Source organism: Peromyscus maniculatus, chromosome 10, assembly GCF_049852395.1.
Source record: "Peromyscus maniculatus bairdii isolate BWxNUB_F1_BW_parent chromosome 10, HU_Pman_BW_mat_3.1, whole genome shotgun sequence".
Lineage (NCBI taxonomy): Eukaryota > Metazoa > Chordata > Mammalia > Rodentia > Cricetidae > Peromyscus > Peromyscus maniculatus.
In genome coordinates this window covers 41,190,505-41,204,566 of record NC_134861.1, presented here as the reverse complement: position 1 = coordinate 41,204,566, position 14,062 = coordinate 41,190,505, and the positions used below count along the sequence as shown (strand labels likewise).

At 44.0% G+C, this 14,062-nt stretch overlaps 1 protein-coding gene across 10 annotated transcripts in view; it reads left to right on the top strand.

Moving 5' to 3' along the window:
* The window catches only part of Ldb2 (LIM domain binding 2), a 349,265-nt gene extending 338,470 nt beyond the window's left edge, over nt 1–10,795 (top strand). The window contains exons 6-9 of one of the 10 annotated variants that reach the window (XM_016000194.3): nt 2,626–2,749; nt 3,775–3,923; nt 6,321–6,463; nt 9,146–9,551. In XM_016000194.3, the coding sequence (XP_015855680.1) occupies nt 2,626–2,749; nt 3,775–3,923; nt 6,321–6,425 (378 nt within the window). In that variant the 3' untranslated portion in view covers nt 6,426–6,463; nt 9,146–9,551. Of the gene's footprint in view, nt 1–2,625; nt 2,750–3,771; nt 3,924–6,320; nt 6,464–9,145 lie in introns of all 10 variants that reach the window. The other 9 variants (XM_016000195.3, XM_016000192.3, XM_006981649.4 and 6 more) reach the window with 9 other exon arrangements.
* Nucleotides 10,796–14,062: the final 3,267 nt, after the last annotated feature.

The window sequence follows — 14,062 nt, the reverse complement described above, 5'->3', positions numbered from 1 at the left end:
ACAGTCAGATTCCATAGTGAGACTTCCCAGTTTGTTCTGCTCCCCTGTATCTTTTATAGTCATCATGATTGCATGTGTAACAAAAAGAAAGGAATTAAAGGAAAATAATTTGAAAAGCTTTCCTCTTTTATTTCTTTTTGTTTGAAAACAAAACAAAACAAAACAAAAACTGTTTTCCAGTCTCTGAGATTTCTCTGAAAGATTTTCTTGCCAAAATCATGACTGCAAACGCCTCTGAGTCTGTCTGAATGTGACCTGGCTCTGCTCTGAGGGGTGACTGGCTCTCAGATCTACGAGTAGAGACCCTTGCAACATCTTTCCAAGCATGCATTCTGCATATCCTTCGAATCCCAAGAAAGAATTCTTAATAGGAAAATGCACACATGCAGCCCTCACCATGTTGGAACAGAGTTAATTGCAAGAGAATTCTGTCACTTTTACTGATTTCTCTTTACTGGCATTTTAGATTTCAAAGGGGACCTAAATTAAATATGAAGGTGTGCTAGATTGAAGATCTAACAAGAAAATCCAGCTCATATAACTTTGGAGATCTATAATGTTGGTTACCCAAGAGCCAGGAGGGAGACTTTGTCATTTCGATGCTAGACTCTGTATGTATGTTGCTCAGGCTTCAAAATCTCCTTTCTTGGGGCTGGAGAGATAGTTCAGCGGTTAAGAGCCCTGGCTGCTCTTTCGAAGGACCCAGGTTTGATTCCCATCACCCACATGGCAGCTCATAACTATCTGCAACTCCAGTTCCAGGGGATCAGACCCCTTCACACAGACATACATGCAGGCACAACATCAATGTACATTAAATAAATATGTTTTAAAAAATTATAAAAATCCCCCTTCTCCCAAAGAAACTGGGAGATGTTTACAGAAGACCCTTAAATGGGGTTAGTGAATTTAGCAAATCTGTCATTAACAAGTCAGATCTCTCCAGGTAAAGTTCATCTTGATCCTACTTAGACTTGCAGAGGGAACTCTGAAAGGTGGAGGAAGTGAGGAAGGAATGGACAGAAACTGTAAGCAGGGCAGAGCAGTGTGTTCCCTTGGGAAGCCCAGAATCTGTGGGGCAGACGACCTGGAACTCTAGTAGAAGTTATTGAATTATATGCAAGTAAGCGGTTTTACAATGTGTACTCAGGATCACACAGGCAGACTCTGCGAGGAGAAAGGATTGAGCATCAAAGTCTGTGTTCTCAGTAGTCGAACCTTGTGGTTCTGATGGAAGCATTCCTTAGACTGCTCTTTGGGCCTGGAACTGTCTTGTGGTCTTTCTAAGAATTACTCTTTAGATGCACCTGTTCCTTGGAGCCAAAGCTGGGACACAGAGATAAAAAGCAAAGTGTCAGCATTCCAAGAATCTGTGACCTAGTGGGAAGGAGGCTTGGAAGCAGAGAGCTGTGAAGGCAGCATAATCCTGTGAAGCAGAAAGTGCTGGATGCAATGGGAGAGTCAGAGGAACACTGCAGCTTACATAGGGAGATGGGGGGGGGGGGCGGGAGCGGGGCAGGTAACAAACACTTTCTCTACATCTTTAAGGGTGGGTGTTAGCCAGAAGTCGGAGATAAGAAAATTCATGGAACAGAAAGTCTTTTAATGGGGAGATGCTGAAGGTGAGGGCTGATGTAAGGCAAGAGGTGGTAAGGAAAGCAAACAGAAGCCTAGGGCTGCAAGTATGCCTTTCCTAAGGCAACCATGACTAGCACAGGGGCAGGCATATGCTGATATTTGCATCACTGTAGCCCCCAACTGTGATGGATAGTTCATTCCAAGTCACAGGCTTTGTCCTAGTAGGTTCTCAGGGCCGGGCTGTTCTGACATGCCTACAATCAAAGGAATCTGAAAAAGTCTACAGTCATCTGAACTGATTTTGTCTTTTTGTTTCATTCAATCTTTGTCATCAGATGCATTGGACCAAAATAAAGCTGAAAAACTAGATAAAGGAGGTGACAGGGTGACTAAATGTTGAGTCAAGGTAAATTCTCCTACATAAAGCGGCTACAAACATGTGTCACTCACACGATCTTCATGGGTAAAATAGAAATAAAAATGAGCACATGAATGAAATCACACACAGTATTCGTTATCTGCCCTTATGAGAATAGGCATCAAGAAGCGTCACCTTGTTCTGCAAAGTTCAAGAGATGCATCGCCCACCGGATAACCTGTATTAACCAGCGCTGGAATGCCCAGAGTGAGGTTATGCAAACAAGAAGAGCAGCCAGCAGCCAAGCTGAAGTCAGAGCAGTGCGCTCCACGGAAAAGACTTTTTCTTTACCCAGGGAGAGGCCTCTGCATTCATTACAGAGCTGTAATGTGTCCAACCCCAAGTCTGTACAGGAGTGTGTGTGTGTGTGTGTGTGTGTGTGTGTGTGTGTGTGTGTGTGTAAATCACATTCAGCTGTAATACCATGTTATAAATGATACTACGTTAAGTGGGCATAATCAAGTGTGGGTAATATTTCTTTCCTTTCAAATGTACATAGAGAAAATCAAAACCAGGGGAAAAAAGAAAAAAGAACCCTTAAGCTGTCTAATGGATTCCAGCTGTTGGAATTACTATTGCAATTAATATGATTAAGTGGCAGAACATGGGTGACTTTGAATTCCTTGCAGTTGTGTGTAATACTGGAGCCAATGCAGGAACTGATGTCGAGACACAAAACCTACAACCTCAGTCCCAGAGACTGCCTGAAGACCTGCCTGTTTCAGAAGTGGCAGCGGATGGTGGCCCCGCCAGGTATGCCCTCGTTCCTCACTGTCTTTGTAAATATGGTCTGGGGATGAAAGGCTATCAGAAGGAAGAAGATGATGATGATACATTCGTCAGGGAGGGTTGGTTGCCAAGAGTATCCCAAGCATGATTTGGGGTGTAAGTATGTAAAACTCTCTAAAGATACATTTATTATGTGTATATGGATGTGTCAGCATGGTACTGCATTGGATATATCTTAATACAGAACAAAGAGATAACAAGGAAATGAATAATCCTTACCACACATCACCATGGATCACATTTCCCCAGTAAATAGTTGTCCCATTCAAGCCCCAATTATCTTTCACTATTTGAATATGCCTTTCTTGAAGAAGCCTAGTTTCCCTCATTTTCTTGTTACACCGTACTGAAACATTCTTTCTAAGAATCTTGAAGTTAATAGACAGCGTTTACTAAAGACTAGAGTCCAAACCATGGGGTGTTCCTACACACCCCCCAATCTCACCAAGGCTGAGGCAACCAAGAATATCAAGGTGTAAGAGAGACAGGTCGCTATGAGACATGGATACAGTAGGGTGAGTATTGCACACAGCTTTGACAGCCACTGGCTGCAGTTAATACTTTGCTGACACCTTGCATCTTCTGAGGTCCTAAGGGTCCTTGCTTCCTTTGTTACAAAGAGAAAAAGTAGGCTAGCTCCCAACTTTTCTACTGGTAAAAAATATTTCATATTCAATCATGAAAGTAGTACCTGTAGCTTGCTCCTACAGTACTATTAGTGAATTACAGATATATAATTAGGCTGAACAATTAAATAAAAATCATGTCATAGCTACGTGCAGAAGAAAAGAGTTTCACCAATTTTGTGCTAGAAATAAATCAACCATTTTCTTTTATTGTTATTTTTAGATTACTCAAAAATGGGGACATTTTAAATAGCTTTCTTTTCAATGTGTAAAAAGGGCACCATTGGGCGGACAGCATGCTTAGGGCTGCCTCATATTCTTGCCCTGGAGCCCATCCCTCTTCCCCTTTCCCTCTTACAGCAGAACCCACAAGGCAACCAACCACCAAACGGAGAAAAAGAAAAAACTCCACGAGCAGCACTTCGAACAGCAGTGCCGGGAATACCACCAACAGTGCCGGCAGCAAGAAGAAGACCCCAGCCGCGAGCCTGAGCCTGTCCAGTCAGGTACCTGTAAGTCTCACTTTGCTTTGAGGCCTAGAGCCTTGCCTTTTCTCTTCACCCAACTCAGGGGCCTGGGATTCCTCTCTGCAACTGAGAAAAAGAAAAAAAAAAAAAAAAAAAAAAAGAAGGGTTCTGGGTCGTTTGGTGGTGGGGGAAGGAGCATGGCAGGGACAGGGTGGGACAGGTCAAGAGGTACGAATCCTGCCATGGTAACATCCCCTGCGAACGAGGAATTAGGAGGGAATATTAAGAGTCCATGCTGTGATGGGACCTGAATTAAAAAGCCATCAGAGTCACTGACAGGAGATATGGCACTCAAGGTTTAATTAAAGCATCACTTAGCAGCATGCCTTGTGGCGTATTAAGGCCTCTCAACTGCAGCCTTGGAGACCCAATATGCCCCTGGAAACTGGTCCTCTGAGCCGGGCCCCATACTGTAATTTGCCTGGGTCATCCCAGCATGGGCCTCCCTCATATTTAAGAGCCAGGCAATTAGCTTGCAGCCACTAGATGTGCAGCTCAGTAAACTTTTGTGTGGCACATCACCAGCTCAGGTAGAGCCAGCCCCCAGGATTGATCTCACCTCCTTTGACCCCTGACCTCTTCCCTTCATTTCTGGGAGCAGGGGTTGGATGAAACCTTGAAACTGAGCATTGAAGGTAGGGTTAGAAGAGAGTAGACTTCAAGACTTTCTTCATCGCTGGTTGACTCTTCTCAAACTGACATGGCCTTTCCTGACCCCAAATTCTCATTGCAATATTAGACTGTCACTTTCAAATACTCCCACTCTTACAAACACCTGCTGCCACCACTTGCCAGGGTTCCTTATGGGTTCTCTACCCATGTTCATGACTGTCACCAGGCGTTTGACTCTGTTGAATCCTGACCCTTCCTTGACACTGTGACTCTGGAGGTATGCCTCTCCCATGTTGTAGCTTCCTTTCCACTCACTCTCTATCTGTTGTCCTCGCCAGCCTCTTTCTGATCCTGCTTCATCTCTTTCCATAAGAGTAAACTTTTGTCCGGAAATTCCCCACTTGCAAATGTGCCTCTCTAATCTGACCCTCACCCACTTCTTATTGGTCAGTTCTCTTTAGACAAACCCAGAGCTCAAAGATCACCTGAGTCTCCGGAATTCTTCCTGTCTTCCACAAACTGGAGCATGGTTTGCATGTTCACTGCATTAGAGAGAAGGGGTTAGTAGAAATGACAGCCACCAGACATAGAGGGATCATTTGAATTATTATCCTCAAGTAATACAACGAGTTTCCAAGCAGTACTTTATTTTCTGAATAGACCTTTGCAGTCACCATATCTGATGGTCAGAGGGAAAATGTCAGCAGAGAAAATCCATGCTTTTGTATTGAGGCACCTGCTCCTTGTTACACCTGATTGTGACTGGAGAATAGAGAAAATGCCCCCATCTAAATAAATGGACTGAAAATGTCCACATACGTAGCCCACGTATTCCTCTAGTCCTGGGTTTAGAAACTAACATCCATTAGGTTCCTCTAGCAAACAAAGAAAATGGACTTCAGAGAATTCTGGAACCATGGTGTTGCTACTGAAAAGTATGGATAACTGAAGGAATTTAGCTCAGCTCAACAAGCATTCTCTAAGATCCTACTATATGCGATACTATGCAGGGTACTAACAACCCTGAGATTAAAAAGCATTTGAAAACAAAGCCAAGGAAGCCCGGTCATAAAGGAGTTCATTACTTAACTTGGGCTTGACCAAGAAGTTCCCTCTTTCACGCCAGCACACAGAGCACCATGCTGAGAAGGATTCTGGCAGGTAGTGTTTAGTAGGCCATCCATTAGTGATGTCTGCCATGAGTGTAAAAATGGAGAGTAAAAGCATACCTTATATATTTTTGTCATAACTGGTCTGGGTGGAATCATTTCAACTTTAACAAGTCAGTAAGTTTTTCTATTCCACAATCCTCCTATCCTCTAAGCCAAGAACTGCATTTAGGTAGAGGATCTCTTCATTTGGGAGTTTCCATGAGTGTGAATTTTGTGTAAGCAAGGCACCACTAAATAGAAAGATGAATATCAGTAGTGTCCCTGTACCATGCATTTTAAGGTGTTTTCGTTCAATGGAACTTGCAGATGACTGAGAGAAGCAAGGAAGAGAATGAAGTTTTGAAAATGTGCAGACCCTTAAGTGTCTTCAAGTTCAATGCATTTTAAACAAGAGTGACCACATCTTTTTAACCGCTTGCTGTTGAATCAACATCATCTTATTGTTTGAATAGAAATGATCTGCAGGCATCAGCTGCCTGGTCCAAAGACCACAACTCTGGCTTGCAGAGATTCTGCAGCAACAGTGTATGTGTGCGAGTGTGTGTGTGGCCAGGGCTAGGGTTTAATCCTTGGATTCTGCTTCTCACTTCATGAGCAGGGGCTAGGAGCCATCCCGAACTGCAGCCTCAACCCTGGGAGGGATGGAGACCTGTGTCATTCAACAGCAGTGACCCCTTCTGGCCAATTTAAGGAGAAGCATTGAGGGGCCCTGAAAGGAGTCACTTCCAGTCCTCCTCAGAGGTTGGTGGTCCTTGCACGGGGGATTAGTGAGAAGTTGTGAAATGGGCAAAAGCTGGTGGCACCTCCATGCTCCCAGCTCAGGAGCAGAGGTCAGCCTCATGGGGAACCAAGGGTATGTGGGCTACTCTCAGATGGATTCCTGTGCCCCCAGTGGGTCACAAGGGCTGGAGATGGGAAGGAAATTCACTCTCACTACTGAAGTGGGATTTTCAGGACATGGGGGTGGGGATTTGCATTTCACATTCACCCTAGCTAGCAGCAGCCTGGAATGTACAACATATCTCCACTTACTTTGTGTGACAAGTAGAGACAGCCAGAGCAGAGCAGCACTGTACTTTCGTAAAGGTATGAAAGGAACCAAATAGAAACGTTCACATAACTCTATAAGTGGCCCCAAGCATCATGTGCATATGAAGCCTAAAGTTCTTTTTATAGGTAACCACCTATCAGTCAACTAAGTCACACACACACACACACACACACACACACACACACACACACACACACCAGTTATGCTTCTAATTAAGAATACTTTTATAATAGCTAATAAAGCCAATGTAGAAGCTCCCTGAAACTCAGAGATTTACAAACACCTGTGCCTGGGCATCTTTTCCAGCTATTTCTAGTGTGTGTGGGTGAAGTGGGGCTCGCCCCATATTACAAGCCTATGCTAGAGGCCCACTGGAGGGACTCAAACCACTACATGCCTATTGTTTTTTCTTGCATGAATGTCATTTTCTAATGCAGAGAACACATCTGCAATGCGGGGGACTTTCCTTCTGAAGTCACACTTAAGTCGGCCACTCCTCCCATTTCCCCTCTGCTTTTCCAAGCACCTGTCACTTCTTCATACTCTTTCAGCTTCTCCCCATGGCCTTGGAATCACAGTACTAACCCAGACCCACGCGGTTGGTTCTATGGCCCTGTCCTGCTCGGTGACACGCAATGCATGTTCCCTCCGTCCTTCTAAGTGTGTTCATTAATCTTCATGCTATGCTCTGCCAGTCTTTCCCTCCCTATTCTTTCAATCTCCCTTTTGTTCTTCATCATAAGTACAGCCTCCTAATTGCCTGTACCTAAGTGACACTTTTTATCCTCAGACTCCTGTGAGTGAAATGGTAGACTCTCAGCTAACTGAATAATTTTCACAAGTCTGTGCGGTGTCTACATTCCATCTAAAACCACGTGGTCCCTCTTCCCAGTCAGAAAGGCAGTGTCTATTTTGCATCTCATCTTAAGAGTCCTCATGAGTCTCCTTACATGTCAGTGTCATTTCTGGCTCTCCATTGCCTAGTCAACACTTTCTTGGAAGCACCCAGTTCAGAATCTAGCCAGTACCCTTAGCAGCACCATCATTGATTAGTTAACCAAGCTCACATTTTATATATTTATTCCACCTGGGCCATTTCTCCTTAAAACCTACCAGTTCACAAGAATGACTAGTCAGAAAACACAGTGTGGGTCCTGTTTATCACCTCATCCAAATAAAGAAGGGGGCAGAGAAGAAATAAACAAAACAGGATTTTCCATCCCAAAGTAGACGAAGTACAAATTAAGGAGTTTGTTCAATGGACAGCTTCATAGTTCTAGACGGTATAAGAAAATGTTGCTCCCTTCTCCAGAGTCTAGGCAAAGATCCCCAGGGTTAAAAAAAAAAAAAAATGCCTAGTGGTGAAACATTTTACTGAACTAACTTCCCTGTGAAAAGCTGCACACCAACACTACAAGACAGCTAGCCTAGCGAGACTTTTGGCTGCTTCCTAGAGGCTGAGAGCAACTCACCCTCCTCAAGCCCTGAACCTTTAAGTAAATGTTGCTCAGATCCTCCCCCAGAAGAATCTACCTGACAAATAGCCTGTCCCACACCCGGGTCAACACCCACTTTGAACAAAGAAGCTGGAGCTGTGTCTTGTGTGTATTCCTACCCCTACCCTGGGCCCGGGCTTTTCCAGCTGTGGCTTCTACAGGAGCTCCCAGCTACAGTAGGTGGCTTTCTTGTTTGCATGGAAGGACAATTTGTACTTAAAGGAGTGATTACTCGGATTCTTCTTGCACACCCCCATCCCTGATGACTACCAGCTCCATTGGTGTAATTATAATTAGCTTGCTCTTCATCTTTCTTTTATGGTACCAGCTGGACAGACTGGTTCTCTTTACTGCCCAGATTGGTAGCAGGGTTGCCTGTGTGGAGATAGGTGACAGGCACCATGAAATAACAGATGGTAAATTCAGGGCTTGTTGGCAATCAGCAGGTTTTTGCTAATGACTTAATTAGCTATGCAAATTGTCAAATCAGTGTGAACATTGTTTTTATCGAAAACTTTACCTAAATTAATTACCATAATTAAGTAGCAGAATGTCAAGGATATTGGCTGCATAAAAGGACCTGGCAGAGTAGAGAAGAGAGGGATTCTGTCTTCAATTAAAATGTATATCATCCTGGGGACAGAGTAAATACCATTTGGAATGAGTTGTGTGGGTATTTCAGAAAGGTACCTCACCTGCCCATGTGTCCCAGCTCTTTACAAGTTGACAGGGCCACTCACAAGCCCTCAGTGAAGGTGGCAATTTTTGGAAGTATTGTCAAGAAGGTTCTATTGCCCTCTCAAAAGTACCCCGGGTCAGCAAGTTCAAAGCGTGGATTTTTTTAATTTTGAAAAATCCATTTTTTTATTTCTGCAGATTGCTAGCATTGCTCGTTCTCCGGTGTCAGGCTGCGCACTAAGGACATAAACTCGCGTGGTTGTTACACATCAGGAGGCGATGTTTATTTCCTGTAGAAATCCAATATGCGTCTCGGCCCCCCCGACATTGAGACTTGACCCGGTTGTACAGCGCACACAAGTGTGTCTGTCCTAGGTCCCCCAGCTCCTCCCACTGTTGTTTTAAGCTGAGCTTCTCTCCCCTAAGGTTTCCCTGTAATAATGTCAGCTGCTGTTCACAGGATGTGATGGTGGTAGGAGAGCCAACTCTGATGGGAGGTGAGTTTGGGGACGAGGACGAAAGGCTAATCACTAGATTAGAAAACACGCAATATGATGCGGCCAACGGCATGGACGACGAGGAAGACTTCAACAATTCACCTGCCCTGGGGAACAACAGCCCGTGGAACAGTAAACCTCCCGCCACGCAAGAGACCAAATCAGAAAACCCCCCACCCCAGGCTTCCCAATAAGATGGGCCACCGGCACCTGATTCCACTGCCCATAGGCCCAGTGGGGTAGAATTCCAGTTGCAAATCTCTACTATCAGGAGAGGAAAGAGGTGAAATTTAAAACACACAAACAAAACGTTTCCATGCAAACATCTATTTCTAAACATAATGACCTGATTTTCTTTCTTGCAATTTCCCCCCCCCCTTTTTTTTAATTGAGAGGATCGTTTTAAATGAGCCTGCGTGGCCTCTTCTTGGAGGCCTTCGCAAGAAGTACAGACACTGTCCCTGGCGTTAATTAGAAGCAGCAGAGGCTAACGCACCTCCTGGCACGGTTTCGCCTCCCTCTATGTGTTGAACTTCCTGTCCATGCACCCAATGAAGGCCATGCTGTCCGAACGTGCTCAGGATCACAGTAACATGCCGACCCCCAACTACAGATGACTTTTTAATATTGTAAAATATTTTCTGCTTTTTGACTTGCATTTGAGAGTTTCTTGTTTCAGTAAAAAAGAAAAAGAAAAGAAAAAAATCTGTTTTGGAAAAGTAATTTAAATGTACCTTTTCCCCCTCTTCACCTTCCATTGGTTTTCCATGTGGCAAGAGCCCAAGAAGACACAGCTAGGTGACTTTCTGGCAAGCTGATCCTAATTGGTTCTCGAGTCTGAGTTGTCTCAGTTTAGGCCAAGTACTGAAACAAGGAATCGTCAAAGATATATGGGTAGATTTTATTATGTAAACAAAGACAAATGGACCCTGGGAAATGTATGCATTTGTAAACTTGCTGTGGGTCCAAATATTTTCAAGCCATGTAATCCATTAATTTTGTGGAAAGCTTAATAAATCTGAAACTTTTTGTATTCCTTTTTTTTTAATTGTATCTGAGTTGATTGAGTTTTGGTGTTTTTGTTTTTTTTTTTTTTCATGCTATATTTCCTGTATAATATTTTGTAAATCTTTCACCTGGTTCTTTCATGGGGACTTTTCTTTTGGGGGAAGTTCAGTGTATTTATGTGAAACTTTATAAGAGAACTAATTTTCCATTTGCATATTAATATGTTCCCCCTATACATGTAAAGACACAGTGGCTCCGTGTGTCATAAAACAGCTGTATTTTATGTATGCTTTACTGGTAAGTGTGCCAATAATAAACTGTGTTAATGACCAAAGTACCTGAATCTGGCTGTTGGTGTGAGTACCTGTGAATCCATCTGCTCACAATTATGAGAAGTGTCAAGACTGGATTTAGTATCCAGACGCCAAATGGAGTGGTATTACGATACTCGTGTGAAAGCAGGCTCAATGCCCACCGACTTCTCTGAGATGGAGTACACTCACAGGCGGCAAGTCGCATAAAATGGACTGATTACCCACAGATGGGCAGCCAGAAAAGATGAGAGGCTAAGTCAGATCAGCTGATCAACCTAGGCTCAGGAATGCTGCCCAGGGCAGGCAGAGTATTGAGTGTACATGCCACTGACATATCCTGGAAAGCACACCCCTGCTCCCCTTCTCCACCCTGGGTCCCTGGAAACACTGGGGCAAAGTGCAGAAGGGTATCTTTATCTGTTTTGTGTTGCTAAAACAGAATACCACAGCGTGAATGATTTATAAAGAGAAAACATTTTCTTACCAACCCTGAGGCTTGGAAGTCTGATACCAAGGTGCCATGGCTTGGCAAGAGCCTTCCTGTGTCTCCCCAAGGCAGAGGGGGAAAGAGTAAGGGAGGGAGAAGAAGGAGAAGCCTGCTCCCAGGATGGCTAGGCCACTCTTGTGATAATATCCTATATCATTCATGGGAGCCAAACTCTAATAACATTGTCACTTACTTTTAACATCGTATTTTCATTCTTTGAGGATGTCATGAAATACATTTTGATCCTACTTACCCCCAACTCCTCCCAGGTCCACTCCCTCAACTTGTCACCCCCTCCCCATTCCATATCCTCTCTTTTCACTTTAATAACCCAGTAAGTTCAGTTGGTGCTGTTTACATACTTCTTTCTAAATGTGGGTCCATCCTCTGAAGTAAGGTCCGGGCACCAGGGGCCACACCCTGAAAAAACTAACTTTCCCTCTCTGAGAAGCTATCGGCTGTCAGTAGGCCCTGAGGGGTGAGGCTGCTATGAATCTGCCTGCTTCCTGCTAGATGCTGATTGGCTTAATCTTGTGCACACAGACCTAGATGCTGAGTTCATGAGTGCCGTTGACCTTGTCACATCTTAAGGGCCCCACCTCTCAACACACTACATTACTGATTAAGCTTCTAACATGTAGAGTTTGGGAGACCCATTGAAACTGCAGCAAAGGGTACCTTGTTGCAGGGGCAGTAGGCTAGGACAGAGCATGGAGCCTCTAGTCTCTCTATGCCTGGCTAAGATGTTATATGTGTTTCTAACATCTTCTATAGTTACTCTTCAGATCTACAGGTGAGAAGTAGGATAAGCACAGACTAGTATATACCCAGTGCTGAAGACACATACAGGCTAGCCTGTAGCCTCGGCAACTTTTTGAAGTTTGGTTCTTTTGCAAAAGGAACCTGTACATTATGGTTTTTGCAGTTGATGTATCGTGTCCTCTCTACTGAACTCCATTCTGAAGACAGCCTGGGAAAGTGGAAATTGATTCATGCTTGTCACCAAATAGAGAGGCAGTGGGTCCCCCTACTGAGGGTTTCTTCTAGAGAACTCACTGACGTCACTGGCACAGCTCTCAATTACTCCATACAATAAGCATGAGCATTAATAGCCCCACTTTTTAAGTCAGTGTCCCTCAACTACTTTTATTGTCTTCATATACTGAGTATAGAAAATTCACTTGAGTACCTTTTATGTTTAAAGAAATTCCTCACATTTTTCCCACTTTAGGGCAATAAGGAGAGGAGCACTGTTACCATTTGTTGAGTGTGTTTGATACACTTGTGCTAGACAGTTTCAGCTCCTCATCTCAGCACAGTGTGGACCTCAAAAAAGAATCTAAAAGAAAGTATGTGTCTTAAGCTAGGGTTCCCAGAAGCAGAGTCTGAGACTGGAATTTGAGGAGATGGGATTTGTGAGGGTGATTTCATTTGAAGACCAATCACTCAGGAAATGGGAAATGCAGGCTAAGCAAGAAAGTGCAGCCAGCAAAAGCTGTGAACCTCTGAAGTCTATAATCATGGGCTGTTCTACAAGAGGAGAATCTGAGCACAGGTGACTCCTCTTAGGCTAGACGTCAATGTTTGTACACCTATATCAATCCATCACCAGCTGAGGACCATGCTCAAGGTGAGTGAGGGTGCCAGGACCTTCCACCAGTTGAGGGCAAAGTCTGTGGGGAAGGAGCTAATTGGATGGCAGGAGTCAGAGCATCTTGAGTTTTGTAAAGGACATCTGGGCAGACACAGGGTCTTTTAAGTGAACTGGTCCTGTTGGTATGCAACATAGATGAGAGTTGAAATTTGAGTCTGCATGCTCCTATGCCATAAAATTTGGGTGTTTTCTAGAATTCCTCATTGATTTTCAATAAGGAAACTGTAAGTACAACAGCAAAAGAAACCCCCTAAAAGGATCCAGAAACAATTGCTTTATTGACTCGCCATTGGTGAGCTATTGAAAGAAAGACCTCCAATTTCTTCTCCAGCCCTGCCATTTTAGGTTTCCATTCATCCGTTCTAGAAAATCATTTATATGTGTAGTCTTTATATAGTCTTTGCTGATGATGCCTCAGAAAATTTGACTCTCAGTTTTCTATTGTTGCATCAAAAGTCCATGGAAGATTCAGTGGGTGACTCAAGAGAATAATTTATTATAATACTTTACCCCTTGGAGAAGAGGGCTCTACAAAGTTTGCACCTAAGAGTGGTAGGTGCCTACTGAAGTCAAAGCCATCACAGGTTTGACTAGCCTCGGCATCTACAATGGAGCACTCCATGGTGGGACCAGGTAGAAGATCAACCAGAGTTGTTAACTTTGTATACCATCTCCATGGGACAAGGTCCATGTTGAGACATACAGAGGGAGCTAAGTCAGTTTACTCCAGTGGGGCTGAGAGAACAAGTAGAGGTTTGGGGTTTCTCTGGGTGACTTGGCTGAGCCAGAAGGATTCATGTTCCCAACAAGGGGTACACATCTTAAGCCAGAGTGGTGGACCTCACACTGGAGAAACCACTGGTCAATATATCCATCCTCATCCACAAAACCCTTCTTGAAACATTGTAGCATGCACTTCAACTGGGTCTTGGAACTGTTTACTTCCCCTAACCCCCATTTTAGAACTGGTTCTCCAATCAAAGGAACCGACAGAAACAGAGAGAGACACACAGACAGGCAGTAACAAAAACAACCTGGATTAGCCATCAGACAGACTGAGACCAGAGATCTGGTGGCATCTCATGTGAATCCTGGTCTGCTTCCAGCTTTTTCTAAGTGCCTGTGCAGGAGGTTATATAAGCAGACTCCACTCTG